Raw genomic sequence first — 17,339 nt, 5'->3', positions numbered from 1 at the left:
TGGCGAAGACAGTAGCTAACCTTGCGATGTCCAGACTCAGTGTTGAAGATAGAGGTGACCATTGTGTTGCGTAGACTTCGTCAATGAGGGACAGGCGACTGTTGCAGTGCGCAAGACTGAAGTGAGGACTCCTCCCTCAATTGCCAGTTGCCACAACCCGAGTACCTGCATGCGTGTGATACGCTCTCTTCCTGAGAGGACGTACCTGGCCTAAAATTCACAACCACCGCAACGCTCACCGTCTTCAAAGTATTCCTTCGTCTCACCCGCAGTAAAATATAAAGACCAGCTTGAATTAACTGTGCAGAAAAATGATAAGATGGCCATCTTGACGAATCAGCACACTAAACCTCCCACACACATCGTCGCTCCAGAGGCCCTTGTGAAGGTGGGGTTCTCGAAGCGAGGCCCTTGCGAAGGAGGTCTTCACGATGAAAAAAGGCTCTTTTAGTTGAGTCTCAAGACTATGTGGATAGCATCATCTCTTCCAGAGGCGAGGGAAGGTCTCTCTCTCTCTCTCTCTCTCTCTCTCTCTCTCTCTCTCTCTCTCTCTCTCTCTCTCTCTCTCTCTCTCTCTCTCTTCAGTCCTAACACGCCCTCGCGCACCATACCACTTCCTCCCGGCTTGTCTCTCAGTCACACTGGCTCGTCTTGAGTATATGTGTGTATTTACCACACGGAAACCTCAGAAAGCCACGTTGTCTGTCGAAGGAACCACACACAGATTCAGTACGTGTAAGACATAGTCCCACCCATGTATATGACCAGCACTGAAACACAGAGACGAGCGTTTGAACACCACAAAAGATATGATCTCATTAGCCGTAAAGTCGCATTGGATTCCACACGTTGATGCAGCAGTGTAAGGAGGGGGGAAAAAAAACGAAAAAAAGGAGATTCAGTTTGAGATTTCTCAGGTTACGTTGAGCGTAAGAATGAAGGAGAAGAACTCAAAAGGGGATCTTTATTTGGTCTTGTGAATCCTCCCCAGAAGCCTTCAGTTAGACTCTTGAGTAGCGCGTCTCTGACTTCATTAAAGCCGTTGAGACCACTTAACCTAAGGCTCAAAATGCCGTTATTAATGGCTTCCCCTGTGTCTTGGGTCGTCGGTTACCAAAGACGACGAGGATTCTTTTTCTTCTTTTTTTCAGTTATTCAAACGAGATTAGCTATTTTGACACTTTTGTCACCATGGGATCAAAACGTCTTTGCACCTTATGATACACCGTGACTCGAGACGTCTCGCAAATGTGTATGCCAAAGTTTGTACACTTCCCTTACAAAGTAATGGTGCCACCGTAACCCCTGCTGGAAATGAGATGTTTGAGGACAATGTGTGGTGTGAGGTGGTTTGATCGAGTAAGTAACGTAAGGGTAAGAGAGATGTGTGGAAATAAAAAGAGCGTGGTTGAGAGAGCAGAAGAGGGTGTTTTGAAATGGTTTGGGCACATGGAGAGAATGAGTGAGGAAAGATTGACCAAGAGGATATATGTGTCGGAGGTGGAGGGAACGAGGAGAAGTGGGAGACCAAATTGGAGGTGGAAAGATGGAGTGAAAAAGATTTTGTGTGATCGGGGCCTGAACATGCAGGAGGGTGAAAGGAGGGCAAGGAATAGAGTGAATTGGATCGATGTGGTATACCGGGGTTGACGTGCTGTCAGTGGATTGAATCAGGGCATGTGAAGCGTCTGGGGTAAACCATGGAAACCTGTGTAGGTATGTATATTTTGCGTGTGTGGACGTATGTATATACATGTGTATGGGGGTGGGTTGGGCCATTTCTTCGTCTGTTTCCTTGCGCTACCTCGCAAACGCGGGAGACAGCGACAAAAAAAAAATATATATATATATATATATATATATATATATATATATATATATATATATATATATACATATATAGATATAGATATAGATATATATAGATACATTCGTCAGTGTGTGTGTATATATATATATATATATATATATATATATATATATATATATATATATATATATATATATATATAAACGTCTCATTATTGCCGAGGTCGTGGGCACGTGTTCGTATTGCCCGGGCGTAAACAAAGCAGAGCTGAGGCAGACGGTCGCCCGCCCATCCGCCCCAAGTGTTAATTTCAGTCGGGTGTTCAGCGTCGTGGCATCGCCTCCCACTGGTTATTAGCTCTGTGTCTCAGCCGGCGGCCTGCTCTCTCTCTCTCTCTCTCTCTCTCTCTCTCTCTCTCTCTCTCTCTCTCTCTCTCTCTCTCTCTCTCATCATACCCAAACTTCATCATTTGTTTCGAGTTGTCGCCTCTCAAACTTGAGCCAGAGTTCAGCCTCGTTTAGTGAGACTATTGTTAGTAAATGCCCTTTTGCCTGTATACAGACACACACACACACACACACACACACACACACACACACACACACACACACACACACACACACACACACACAACGATTACATTTCTCAGTGGAAACGATGATAAGGCAAACACCCTCTCTATACTGTCTCTGACTTTACTGCCTGGTGCATGATCAAGCACTCTGCCACTACTGAGATGTACAAGCGCAGGGAAGAGGAATTGAGAGAGAGAGAGAGAGAGAGAGAGAGAGAGAGAGAGAGAGAGAGAGAGAGAGAGAGAGAGAGAGACAGAGAGAGAGAGAGAGAGAGAGAGAGAGAGAGAGAGAGAGTGGCAGCTGGCAGCTTACTTTTTAAGGTGCCCCAGTGGAGGTACGCGTACATTTGCCACCTAAGTGTGGCAGAGACGTGGTTAAAAACTTACCAAGCCGGGAGTTTTAACTGTCGCTTTACAAGACTGCTTATTAAGCCTGGAGAGATGAGGAGAGAGAGAGAGAGAGAGAGGGGGGGGGGTATTACTCTTATGTATTGTACGCAACTTGCGCGATCTGTAACATGTGTTGCGACACAACTGTGTTGTATTCCATGTGTGTCACCCATCATCAACCGATACCCATGAACGCCCAGTGTAACTTATGCCTACGATGGTGAACATCTTCTCCAACTATGATAGACCATACGAACGAGGTTCATACGTTCGAGGATTCGAACCTCCGTGTCATTTGCGTTGTAGCTTCGTTAGTGTAAGCGAGTGGTCAGCGCACCCAGCTACTGAGCAAATGATTCGAGATTCACTCGGTCCGAATCCTTGCTGTTGGAGGGTATTATGTGATGTGTGTTGTGTGTGTGTGTGTGTGTGTGTTATGTATGTATGTATGTATGTATACACATGCATGTTGATGTTCATCTTTTTCCACATATAAGGGAGAAGTTAACTACTTGTTCAGTGTTTTGTAAAATATGAATAAAGATTATATGCATATATTGACAGGAGTTTCCATTTTGTATATCATTTCAAAGTACTCCATTCCTGTAGTCCTTGTAAACACGGTCTATGTTGTAAGATGGTTCTACTATTAATCATTTTGTCATTATGAGTTCAATTTCTAGTATATGTGAGCATGTGGAGGCTTATATTCAGACTCTTCTGTCTAGGGGCTTATGATAAATTTAAGGTATATATATATATATATATATATATATATATATATATATATATATATATATATATATATATCCATGAAAGCAATGTTATTAGGGACTGGAATGCTCTATTATAAACTTCCCAATATATTTGATGGTCGAGTGTTGAGTTCATAACTGAAATACTTGTATTGTTTATTGTAGATTTTTCTGTATTCACTGTTAATAAAGATGCCTTATTGGACTCGATAAACTCATAGTGTGTATTTGATATAGAATTGTAGTGTATCTACACACACACACACACACACACACACACACACACACACACACACACACACATATATATATATATATATATATATATATATATATATATATATATATATATATATATATATGTATATATATATATCATCAGATTTTTTATAGTTAGGGTAGTGTTTCGCTTTTCTAACTTAGATAATTAACCTCAAGGTTTTCATTGTGTGAACTTAGTGAATTAATCTAGTGCTATTATTTTCGGAAGAATGTATTCATTGTAGAATTTCCGCACGCCAGTATACAACATTTTGACAAAGAAATTACATATGTATATAATCTGCATATCATTAACTTCACTTACATGTTTGCGCAAGTGTCCCCCTTATGGAACGCCATATTTCTTATTTTCTTTGATATAGATTCATGTTTCTTTTTCTTACTTTCTAGTATATAGGACACTGATGTGTGTACCTTAGTCTTCGCGAATATATTCAATGCTATAGTTGAGAGAGATGTATTAATATTGAATAATATTTTGTTATATTTTTATTACGTTAATTAACAGTCACCTTCTGGTTTTATATTCGTCTATGTTTAAGTTATGCTTTGAATCCCTTGCAACAGAAAATGGAAGGGTACGGGGAGGTGAAGAGACGAGGTAGCCGTAGTCGTGGCCAGCGCCGTAGTCGAAGCCGCAGCCGCAGCCGCGGCGGCCTGGCGGACAGCGGAGACGACTACGAGACCCTCGGGTCGGACACGGAGACGGAGCATGGCGGCGTCTCGTCCCGCACCGAATCCTCCAACCAACTGGACGACATTCCCTCCATCAGGGACCACACCGTGTACGCGCGCGGCCCTGGCAACAAGGACCCAAGGGACGCCGTTTACTCGAGGGAGACGTCGAAGGACCCCAGGGAGGCCGTGTACTCCAGAGACGCCCCGAAGGACAGCAGAGATGCAGTGTATTCCAGGGATGGCTCGAGGGAGAGCAACGCGTCCTTCCAGCAGAGGATTCACCACAGTAAGTGTCCACTCCCAGGCGGCCGCCTCCCAGGGCCGCCCTTCCTCGATGACGACACCTCCTTCCTCTTTCCCTCCCTCCCCCTCCTCCCTCCCCCCCCACAGCTTGTGTCTCCAAAACACCCTCCGTCTCACTGCCTGACTCTGCACCTCAACTCTCCCCGAGATGTGCTCAACGTCGGTAACTTCTTAGGTCGATATTCCACGACGCAAACGTTGAGTCCGATGTCTGAGTGCTCGTAAAGGGCGTACCTTCTGGTGCGTATCCAGTGGCTCGAGTAACTGGTAATTCGTAACTGATTTGAGAGAGGTCATTGGGGGGTAATCCGGGATGGTAGATATACGAGCAGTCACACCGGACACAGTTTGCACCGTGTATTATCCAGCTAAATTTTTCTTTTTTTATTTTACGGGACCGTAACACTTGCTGTGTGAAATTAATTGTCGTAAAGCAACAGACGTCGTGACACAGACACACACGTGAAGCTGTTTCACGGGCTGGTATTCTATTTTCTGTGACTTAATAATATTACGACTTCTGTGTCTCACATTTGCCTTCACTGATGCAGAGATTGAATATTGCATAAAGATATAAAGTTAACAAGACAGTTTTCAAAGTCAGAGTTCCTTTCTTCACTAATGTACACTGTAAAGATGCCCTCCTCACTCAAAATTCTCTGTGATGCTGTCTACCCATTTGTTTGCCCCCTTGGCTGGATATGACGCAGAGTTAACTTGCCAGCAGAGAGGACGTTATACTGTTAAATGTAGACAAAATGGTAGCAGTGGTTTGAGTGTGATGTTTCCAGCAACGGTGGACCATTGAACACACCAGTTCATTCCCCACGAGGACAGTCTTCATTCATTTTAGTTACGGTTCTTAGTATTTGATGGCTTTAAGTGATACCTCTTTCATTCTTTTTTTTTTCCCCCCTAAAGCAGTACACTTTAAATTACTTCAGATACATTGATCCATGAATAGTTTTGCATCATTGTGACATTAAAAAGAGAGAGAGAGAGAGTAGAGATTAAAGATAATTAATGTGGTTGTCAAGATATTAGTAGGAGTGTAAGACTCCTTTCGAGTAGTTACCGACACAGTGAGTACTGATGCCAGGATGTGCATGGTATTTCAGACCTGCTGTACCACGCCGAGTCTAGCACTTCCCCCGAACCCTCCCCCACCACCGAGAGAAAGTCCTTCCCTCGGCGCGCCAGAGCCAGGTACTCTATCACTCTGTCACGTCCTTGCATCGTTCGCCCGCCCGCCCACGGACCTGCATGCGCCTCCCCGCCGTCGCTCACCTCCAACACCCAACCCCCTCAACCTATCCATCGCTGGTTCTTGACCATCCTCAAAAGAAGTCCCGTTTAGTTCCTTCGTAGTAGGTCCCGCCGGCGCAACAGGTCCTACTCGGTTCCCGGAGGATCCCGAAGACTCGACACGGGTCTCCTGGGATGGTACATCTGAGAGGGTCCATGTTGGTCCGCTGGTTTTTTCTCCCCCTCCTCCTCCTTCTCATCCTCCTCCTTCTCCTTCCCTCCCGACCCCAGGCACTCACTCGCTTCTGCATGTGGCTAGATTTTGCACTGCACAGCTGACCCGATTAATGTTGGGTTATTATTAGCACCTAATCCTACTCCTGGTATTTAATCCCTCAATCTTACATCCTCCTTCTTACGACTGTCTGTATTCTGATTTGATACGTTGCCCTCGTAGAACTCCCGATGTATCTCATTCTTATCAGATTTACATCATTGGTCGGTGCTCTCTCTCGTATCTAACTGACCTATGTTTATAGGTCGACATTCTCCTGACATTTCCTCTTTCACCAAAACTAGGAGGCAGCCGCTCGTCTTTTTCTTTCTTCGTCCCTGGTCCCACCTCACCACGTATACCCAAGACATTTCCCACCCTCCTTCAGTGTATGTTCTGAGCATTCCCAGTCCACCAACCCATGTTCGAACTCGTGTCAACTTCTCCCCTGGGCTTCTACTGACTTGAACCCTCCCACCGAGGTTCTTGATGACCCCACGTGACCCCCTGTGTTTTGATAGTCCCCCACTTTATCATCTTCTGCCTTAGCCGTCCACCTGTGATCTGATTGATCCCAGCCCATTTACCAGTGATCTAACGAGTCTTCACCCCCGATACCCCGTCTTCTATGAGGTATTTATTCACCTTAACTGTGACCTGACCAGTTCTGACCCACCCAGTTCTGTCTTGAATGACGCCAACATACTTGTCTGTGTCCCAATTGATCCCAGCCCACCTGTCGGTGTTACAGACAGCTCCAGCCTGCAACTCAACCTTCTTTTTTGGTCTCATCTTCACTTACCTGTGACCTTCGTAGGTCCAACCCACCTCCTAGGCAAACCCCGCTCACCTACCTCCATCCTGACTGATCTCAGCCCACCTACCTCTGGCCTGACACGTATCTAATGACGCAAAACGTTATCATCATTAGCCTCGCTGGCCACTCCAAATCTTCACATTATCTCTCCTCCTGTGTCATTACTGATCCACCTAAAACACCCGGGTACCTCTGATTAATCTGGCCCTGATCCACGTGTGTACTAGCGTAGTCTCATCTCCATATCCACATACGTATTAGCCACTAGTCCAAGCCTGACTTGTCTTCTTCCTACCGACCAACATCATCCCCCATGGTAGTTCTTAGCGAGACTCATCGTGCCTGAGTAGGATCCAGTGGTACCTTACCCACGCCTCTTTTGTTACACCAGGTTATCCAAAGAGAATCAGAATCTATATCTATGACAGTACCTTGTCTACCTTAACCCCCGCCCCCCCACCCTATGTCTCATCTCCATTACACATTATCTCGCACGAGCGTGTCTGACTCCCCTTCCCTAATTCTTACTGGTTCATGACTACGTACTTTTAGCCCTCTAATCCAGCCCAGGTCCAGCCCTTCCCTGGTACACTCGAAACTCAACTTAATCACTTAGTATTAACTTATAAGGATTCTTAGTAAGGTTTCAAGCTTTTCCATATTTTGGCCATTTTTTTGTATTCTTCTAATGTATAAATATACATGTATATGTAGATGTGTGTGTATATGAAAAGCAAATTCACACACACACACACACACACACACACACACACACACACACACACACACACACACACAGAGAGAGAGAGAGAGAGAGAGAGAGAGAGAGAGAGAGAGAGAGAAAAAGGTAATTAACATGTTCATAGAAAACCTGTACCCGGTTCTCGTTTTTTATCTTATAGAGAAACGAATGACGCGTTCAGCAACCCTCTGGTATCTGTACGTGGAAGGGGAAGAAGGAGAGATGACATGGGGCCCCTTTTTAAGCTACATTTCTTAAAAGTTTGTTCTTATCTTTGTGGGAAGGATCAAAAGAGCAGAAGATTAAAGAGAGAGGAGCTGATTGGTTGTTTGAGCAGTAGGCCTATCAACAGCCAGGGGTCATTAAGGCTGTCGAACGTAACAAGCTTCTACATCAGCCAACCCTCCAAAAAAATCCTCGTGACACCTTCTCCATGTGTTATAGATAATTCTATAAACACATACACTGTTTACTATGTATGTGGCTCTTTGGAGAAGAGTCATGCGTGTGTGTGTGTGTGTGTGTGTGTGTGTGCGCGCTTCCATCCATCTAACTGGTGACAGATGCCAAGCACTTTTAAGTCGGTTCTTTTCGTGACGATTCTGAAATAATCAGTAACAAAGCAAGACCTAATAAAGAGCATCACTAAGATTAAGGATGCTGGTAATAATGGGAGAATGACACGAAAGAGAGGATTGACAGATGTAAGTGATGCCTGTCCCCCTCGTGTTAAGAGGCATGTGAGAGAGTGTTAAGAGACATGTGAGTCAGTGCTAGGAGGCATGTGAGTCAGTGTTAAGAGGCATGTGAGTCAGCGTGAAGAGGCATGTGAGTTAGTGTTAAGGGGCATGGAGTCAGTGTTAAGAGGCATGTGAGTCAGTGCTAAGAGGCATGTGAGTCAGTGTTAAGAGGCATGTGAGTCAGCGTGAAGAGGCATGTGAGTTAGTGTTAAGGGGCATGTGAGTGAGTGTTAAGGGACATGTGAGTCAGTGTTAAGAGGCATGTGAGTTAGTGTTAAGAGACATGTGAGTGAGTGTTAAGGGACATGTGAGTCAGTGTTAGAGGCATGTGAGTCAGCGTGAAGAGGCATGTGGGTCAGTGTTAAGGGGCATGGAGTCAGTGTTAAGAGACATGTGAGTCAGCGTTAAGAGGCATGTGAGTCAGTGTTAAGAGGCATGTGAGTCACCGTGAAGAGGCAGTTGAGTCAGTGAGCAAAGAAAGGTTTAGCAAAACCCCTTTCATAATTTCCGAATGAATTCTGTTATTCACGCGACATGGAGACCTTTGGATACTATTCGTGAGAACAGTGTGGAAGTTGTGTGCGTGAAGGTTGGGAAAAAAAAAGATAGCTTTTCCTTCAGAAACTTAAAAATGATTATCGTGAAATTGGCGTAATATAGACCTTCCTAAAGCAATGGTCTTTGGTAAAAGGAGAATCATCTAAATTAGGCATAAGGTTGCCAGAGGGATCAACCCAACAAGAGTTATTGAACGAAGGAGATTTTTAGGGTTTTATAATTGGTGGAAAAAGAAAAAAGTTTAAAGGAGACCTCCTCCCTGGGTCACATGCATAGTGAGAGTGTGTATGTGGTGGTCTCAGAACGACCTTCAACACCCGAAGAAGGTTATAAAAAGATTTTTCGGTTGGTGGATGTTGCAGCTTACGTTGACGGCCTTTATGACCCTGGCCGTTGAATAGGCCTCAAGACCAACCAACCAAGGAGAACCGAAGGATGAATCAACATAGTCCATAGATACAGGGAAATGACTGTCAATGTTAGACACACAAGCTTTGACTTACAGCTGATGGTTGAGGACATCATGAAAGTGAAGAATCATTCGAGAAAATACGACTTACAGACTCACAGTGACTGAAGGAACTGAGGAAGGGAGGAAAGCATGTATAGAATACATATGACAATAATCCTCATAAGACAGTTACAACAGTCCTTTTTTGAGATACCTTGGAATAGACTGATAAAAAAAAAAGTACTTAGAATAGAAACAACCAAGAATACAGTGTCGAAGGAAATAAAACAAGAAAGATCAGGAGACATTTCGAGGGCCGAGAGAGAGAGAGAGAGAGAGAGAGAGAGAGAGAGAGAGAGAGAGAGAGAGAGAGAGAGAGAGAGACGGTGAGTATTGACAGGTGCAGACGAGCAGAGATGTTGGGGGGGATATGAAGGAAACAGAAGGATGTAAGAAATTACCATCGGAAGCTATGCAGAGCACCGTATACTCCGTCAGACGCAGAGTTCTTCGGGAAATATATGCCATGTGTGATGACGGGGCTGGCATAAAGTACAGGGTATTCATAATCGATAAATGAAGATCAATATACTTGAGTTTAGAAGTATAAGAAGAGATATGGAGGCGGACGAATCACCACCGCAGGAAATAGCTGGCAACTGATCTGAAATAAGGTTACGAGAGTTGTAGAAGCGGGAGGTCCATAGATCGACGTGATGAGGTGTGGACTAGAACAGGAGAAGACTTGGTCATGGAAGAGGAAAATCAGGTCGCGAGGTTCTCTAAGAGACTATGATCATAGCCAATAGACTCTCAGTAATGAAAGAGTTGGAAAGAAAGAATAGGAAAATGTAGCCCCAAGGTGAAAGGGTACGTATATGACCCAGTAAAGATTACATTTTTAGTAAGGATTAGTAACCAGGTCGAGCTAGATCGAGATGAGAAACTTGCTGAACGTAAAGAATTCGATGGAGTTGTTGTTTTTTTTATCTATCAGAGGAGACAGATCAAAGGAAGGACTTGAGGATGGAGTAAAGGAAAACACCCAAGAGGCAAGAAAACACAAGAGGAGGGACATCAGAAGACACTGATAAGAAACAGATCAGCCTCACCAATGACAGAACGAGAGAACAGATACTGTAAATAGTACCTCTGCTGGGCTGAAACTAATGTGTATATGAATGCCCATGTAATTGTTGTCAGTGGAGGTTCAAAGACTGACCGAGGGAAGCCACAGCCGAGTTTTTTGTTTTTTTTGTTGAGATGATACGTGCTGAAGAGGTGGTACTTAAGGGATAACGTGCAAAGTGGGTCGAGTATTGGCAGAGTGTGAGGAGAACGGACGACGCGTGTCGGACGAGCCTTCCGAGGTGAGTTGGGATGACCAGTCCTGTACCGCAGGACTCAGTGCTGGAGCCGTTGTTCTTCATATTCTTCGTGGATGACTTTCCGATGGAACGCACTCTAGTGTGTTTGCAGATGATGTCAAAGGCATTCGAGAATGATTAGGGTTATTAATACCTCACACAGGACCGTGGACAAGCTTTAGAATGGATCAGCTACATGGTTGATGAAGTGCGACTCAAGGGAGTTCAGAGAAATGAAGATGGAACGGAATGAAAAGAAGGTCTCGACATGGATTTATAACCTTGTGGTAAACAGTCCGAGGAGCAAACCAGCGCATCCACTCAGCACCCAACATATCTTAAGATTATCATATTAGAATAAGAAACAAGAACGCACAGTATCTACTCATCGAAATTATTCAGCACTGCATTTAAGTACAGGGAAGCTCAAGGTATTATTCAAAAGCTTAACGCACGCTATAATCAACATGTAAATTCTTAAAGTCTGGTCACCGCGCTCAAAGATACATAACCTCCGGAAGAGAAGGCTCCACATGAGGGCAACAAAGATAGTACCTGAAATATGAGAAATGAGTTACAGGAGGAGATTTGAGGCGACCGACTTGTCCACAAGGGAAGGGACAAGAGTGAGATTAGACTTGGTCACGAACTCTCCGTTTTCTAAATGGTGTTCCTCAGCATTTGCCATTTATGCTGATGGTGAACAGTTCCTCGAGGAATGCAAAGTGAAGCTAAAAGGTCATAGTAAGATGGTCAGTAAGGAAGTCGTTCGAAATCATGTAGGAAAGAAGTACATCGTGGGTGTGAGATTGGCAAATGATGAAACTCTTGAATTCAGACAGAATTCTAAGAACTTGTTTGAGAGAGCAAATATAGAGCAAGAAATGGGGCCCCATGACACACACACACACACACACACACACACACACACACACACACACACACACACACACACACCTTGGCCTTAGGCTGGGATGTATGTGTGTTTATATACACACATAGGAGTAAAGACATAGTATATATATATATATATATATATATATATATATATATATATATATATATATATATATATATATACAAAGTTAAGAGACGGGGCAATACAAGTATAAGAATCTTTCCCCATAACACACATAGAATAACAGTATACACGTGTGTGTGTGTGTGTGTGTGTGTGTGTGTGTGTGTGTGTGTGTGTAAAGCTACCAAAGAACACCTTGTCAAATAAAAGGAGTTTGATGCTATGGTTTGGTAGAGGCAAATCTCCCCCCTTTTTTGTTATAGATGGTTCTTGACCACGTTTGTCATCTTATGAGTCTTGAGTTTGTAGATATATATCTATCTTCACATCCCTGTCTTGTGACTCTAGATTTAGAATATTGAGAATTCTTATTAACCCAGATTTAGTTGTTTGTTCCTCTTCATGTGACATGCAACCTTTAGCTTTCACTTACGTAGAACACATATTCTTTTTTTTTTTCCATAGTGTTAGATCCTTGGTTGATAAGTCCCTTGCGTGGCTGAGGATTGTATTATACTAGGAAATAAATGAGGTACTTTTTGATTAAATGAATCTCAAAGGCTTTGGATATCCCCCCCTACCCCCAGCCCTCAACACCAACCTCTTGTAAATCTCTCCGTTTGATTTGAAACTTTGGTTAGAATTTACAGATGGCTGGTTAGGATTTACAGATGGCCTTGGTAATATGTTTACTTCGGGAAGTGGCCTTGACCCTCTCACGTTACCCGGAGGAGGTTCAGCTGTAACACAGTCCTTCTTCTTCTTCTTCTTCTTCTTCTTCTTCTTCTGCTGAAGGTGTTCTTCTGTAATGTCCTTCTTGTGTTGAAAGATGGGCAGCTGTAACGTCCGTCTTCAGCTTTCAGTTGTAGGTTTACACTCCAGAGGTCAATGTAGATGATTACGTATTCCTTTTGGCCACTATCATATACTCACTGACCACTCACTCTCATACCGTCCACCTGTTGTATCTTATCCCCCACCTTGCTCAACACAGCCCACAAGGGAAGCTTACTGTCTCTTGCTCACTCCTCAACAAGGAGACACAAGAGGATATGAGCAGCATAGCTATCCCTTCATCACTCCTCTTTGCACGAGACACACAAGACGAACTCACAGCTTCGATGACTCCCTGATTCTATTCGAATGTTTAGAAGGTTTATGAATTCTGTGGTTTACTGAGGATTGAAGGCCATTAGATATATGATTAGATGGATGATATCTTCTTGGAGAAGAGCAGCGTCAAAGTTCAGGGCTGCCAGGTTTCGGGAAAGCCCAAAATCGGTCGAGATTTTGCACTGAGGTCAATTTTTTCCATTTTGAATCATGAAGTAAGACCTGGTTGTCACATTATCAAAATATGAAACATATATTACAGTAGCATGTATAGTAGTAGCATGTATAGTAGGTGTGGTGGTTAGCGTTACTGACCATGAGGCAGCGCGGGCCAGCCCAGGAGTCGGACCCATATGTGCTCGAATCCTAGGCGTGGCAGTCGGCCTACACCCAAACCCAGCTGTTCATCTTCCATTTGGAGCTGATCGATAGATGGATACCGTGGCTTGGGCTGGGGTGTGTCTGTGTGTGTGTGTGTGTGTGTGTGTGTGTGATCATTCCTTGGAGTAAAGACATGGTATTTATGGGCAAGTTTAAGTGACGGAGGCAACACGAGTGTCAAACTCTCTCCTCGTAACTTACAGATAGTGGTTAAGTGCCCAATGGTGATACACAAAACTTTTTTCTTCGCGTAAAATTTTACGATTTTCACCCCATTGTTGTGAGAGGTTTAGGGGGATGAGGGGAGATGGGGTGGGATGAGCTTGCGATTTAAGGGTTGATCGTTCATCTTAAGGGAATTATATCGTGGTTGTCGACAAAAGGCATTCTCGGTGCGAAATATATTCGAATTTTTTATGAGGCGGGCGTCCGCCATCATTAGTTCTTGAATGGGGGCGTTGGGTTGAGAGAGAGAGAGAGAGAGAGAGAGAGAGAGAGAGAGAGAGAGAGAGAGAGAGAGAGAGAGAGGTTTGGGGGGGACCACCACCAAAGGCCGAATCCGATGGTGTGTGGTGGGTAGAGCACTTTATTGCCGTCACGGTCCTCAGGCTCACGCCTCGGCGAGATAGATGCATAAATCGATGTGTATATATGTATATATATATATATATAAATCTGCGGTTGTACTGATGATGATAATGATAACCCTTTTCTTTCTGGTAACAAGGAGGGGCGGGGGGGGGGGGGGGGGAACGGTTGTATATATATATATCTTTTTTTCTTTTAAACTATTTGCCATTTCCCGCGTTGGCGAGGTAGCGTTAAGAACTTAGGACTGGGCCTTTTTTGGAATATCCTCACCTGGCCCCCTCTGTTCCTTCTTTTGGAAAATTAAAAAAAAAAAAAACGAGAGGGGAGGATTTCCAGCCCCCCGCTCCCTCCCCTTTTAGTCGCCTACGACACGCAGGGAATACGTGGGAAGTATTCTTAATCCCCTATCCCCAGGGATATATATATATATATATATATATATATATATATATATATATATATATATATATATATATATATATATATATATACAGCCTTCAGACTATCCTACGCCGTCTAGAGGATAAGAATGATCCTCGGTCGTCAACGTTCTTCACCGCAGACCGAAACGCGTCTCACAGACGGATCTTGCGTAGCGTCACCACCCAGGCAGTGTCCTCGCCAGTTAGACTCGGCGCTGAGGAAGTGTGCGTCACCCACAGGCGTACGTTCCCTCCTACGCAGGAGAGTTATAGATAGACGCTTCTCCAGTGGACAACTGGGATGTCCCAATTCTTTCTATACAGCTTGCAAAATAAGCTGTTTTTCGTCTGTTCTCGCGGCTCCCGTGAGGCTAGGGCACAGCTTCTCCTGGGTTCTGGGTGTGGAGAGGGGTAAAGGTGTGTGTGTGTGTGTGTGTGTGTGGAGAGAGGGGTATAAGTGTGTGTGTGGAGAGGGGTATAGGTGTGTGTGTATGTGCGTGTGTGTGTGTGGAGAGGGGTATAGGTGTGTATGTATGTGTGTGTGTGTGTGTGTGGTGTGAGTGCTGGGGTGAGAGAGGTACTCGAGCACCACCTCCTCCTCCTCCTCCTCCTCCAGCCACCAGTGCGGGTCATTGTCTCGTGCCTGCATCTCCTCAGCCAAGCCAGAGACTGTGTGAGCGTCCCTCTGTCTGCCCACACTTTATCGTCTCTCTCTCTCTCTCTCTCTCTCTCTCTCTCTCTCTCTCTCTCTCTCTCTCTCTCTCTCTCTCTCTCTCTCTCTCTCTCTCTCTCTCTCTCTCTCACACACCTCATATTCTGACACGATCTCTATATATATATATGGGCTGGTGATTAAAAGTCTGAACGCGGGAGTAGCGGCAAAAGTGCGTTAAAAAAAAGAATTAGAAAAAAAAGAAACAAAAATGAATCTCTAACTTTAATCAAGAATGAAAAAAAACGCTCTGCGTTTTTCACGACCTCAGGCTTGTAGGTGCAACTAGCAGCCAAAATAAACTCACGTTGGCATATGGGCGTTTAAATGGCAGTGTGGGAAAAACGCCTCCGTATCACGTATCCTCCTCAACTGCATCGCGTTTTTTTTTTTTTTTTTTTCTTTTTTCCGTGGCAAGGAGAACGGAAAATGTTCTCACCTTATGTCCACCTTTGGTTTCCCAGGTCTGAAATTATGAATTTTTTTTGTTTTTTACCGCCAAACTCTCTCTCTCTCTCTCTCTCTCTCTCTCTCTCTCTCTCTCTCTCTCTCTCTCTCTCTCTCTCTCTCTCTCTCTCTCTTCTCTCTCTCTCTCTCTCTCTCTCTCTCTCTCTCTCTCTCTCTCTCTCTCTCTCTCTCTCAATGGTCGATTTTTTTTTTTTTTTTTTTTTTTTTTACGTCGCTCACCCCGCCACCAGCGACTGTATAAGGTCCTGCCACTCTCACCTCTCCTGCTCGCTTGCTTTGCCTTCCTCAGATCGTAAGTTCTAACCATCCCACCCACACCCTCAGGTCTTCCTCCTTCTTTCCAGTTCACATCAGGATTTTCGAACTCACTTTCCCAGAAGTTTTAGTTCCGTTCACTAACGTTTTTTTCCTCTTTTTGTCCCTTTTGGCTCATCGTTTCATTTCGTCTTTGATTTGATATCTTGTTTTTTTTTTTCTCCTTATCTTTCCACTTCCTTAAGGTCAGGCCATATCACCATGCCCAAAAGCCCGTCGTGCTTAAAGGTCGAACTTGACTAAGTGCTCAGAATCGACCTTTTTCCATATCACTTTTAAGTTCTCCATCATTTCTCTCTCTCTCTGTCTTTCTTCTCGCCTCATGGTCTTCCAAACACCCATGGTTGGGGAATGTAGCTGAGATGGGGTAGGGAGGGAGGAAAGGAAAAGAGAGAGAGAGAGAGAGAGAGAGAGAGAGAGAGAGAGAGAGAGAGAGAGAGAGAGAGAGAGAGAGAGAGAGAGAGAGAGAGAGAGAGAGAGAGAGTTTTGTTCCTGTGCCTCGTGCCTTATCAGGCTAACTGTGAGGCAATGTGGAGAGCAGAGGTGGCCTGGCGTGTCCTCACGGCCCGTGTGTGAGTACGTGTCTTGTCGCCTCATCAGCACCTTGTCTGCCGTCTCGCTTTATCTCGAGACTCTCCTCACTCACTTGTTTTCCCCCACTGGGACACAGGGCCTCTGACGAGGCCTGGGTCTCGTGCGTGCTTCTGTGTGTGTGTGTGTGTGTGTGTGTGTGTGTGTGTGTGTGTGTGTGATCCTCCCGATGACGCGTCCCTGCTGCCAATGGGGATCACCTCACTGTAGACGTCATTCCACATCTGAGGTTCTGCCTTCCGTTGTTATGGTTATTCGATTAACCAGGTCTGTCCCAAGGCTGTCACAGGGCGCCGCCCTGGGTCCTCCTGGTGGTTGCCACGATGGTTACTTTCCTCCAGGTGTTGTCCCTCTGGACCATGTGCCTCAGCAGTGTTCACATAGGATGTTATCGCACTGGCGCCTATGATTCGCTTTTCTTGGGGTGGGATAGTGTTATTTCACTGGTATCCCCGGGAGACGTTGGTACCAAAGCTTCGATTACCTGTCGTAGTGGCTTGGCTTATGAGAGGAGAGAGGACTTGTGCGCAGAGATCACGTAAACTGATATGTCTGCCACTCCATGGGAAAGGTATATATGAAGACTTGATGATCAGATGATGCGTATGTCTGCTGAAGGAGAGTAACATATTCCAAAGTTCGTGGTAGATATGAATGAAGATAAGATACTAGATGAGAAGGGTTGTAATCTGTGGTACATGGTGTACTCCTCTTGGTATCCAATCCCGATAAGAGGGTT

The 17,339-nt window shown here is 44.6% G+C and overlaps 1 protein-coding gene across 1 annotated transcript in view; it reads left to right on the top strand.

Moving 5' to 3' along the window:
- Positions 1-17,339, top strand: part of LOC139749264 (cell adhesion molecule Dscam2-like) — a 468,747-nt gene that overhangs the window by 448,383 nt on the left and 3,025 nt on the right. The window contains 2 exon segments of the mRNA XM_071663001.1: positions 4,379-4,775; positions 5,911-5,998. Of these exon segments, the coding sequence (XP_071519102.1) occupies positions 4,379-4,775; positions 5,911-5,998 (485 nt within the window).

Source organism: Panulirus ornatus, chromosome 6 (genome assembly GCF_036320965.1).
Source record: "Panulirus ornatus isolate Po-2019 chromosome 6, ASM3632096v1, whole genome shotgun sequence".
In the NCBI taxonomy this organism is placed as follows: Eukaryota; Metazoa; Arthropoda; class Malacostraca; order Decapoda; family Palinuridae; genus Panulirus; species Panulirus ornatus.
Note: the sequence above shows the minus strand (reverse complement) of the source record. Positions and strands in the feature narration are given on the sequence as shown.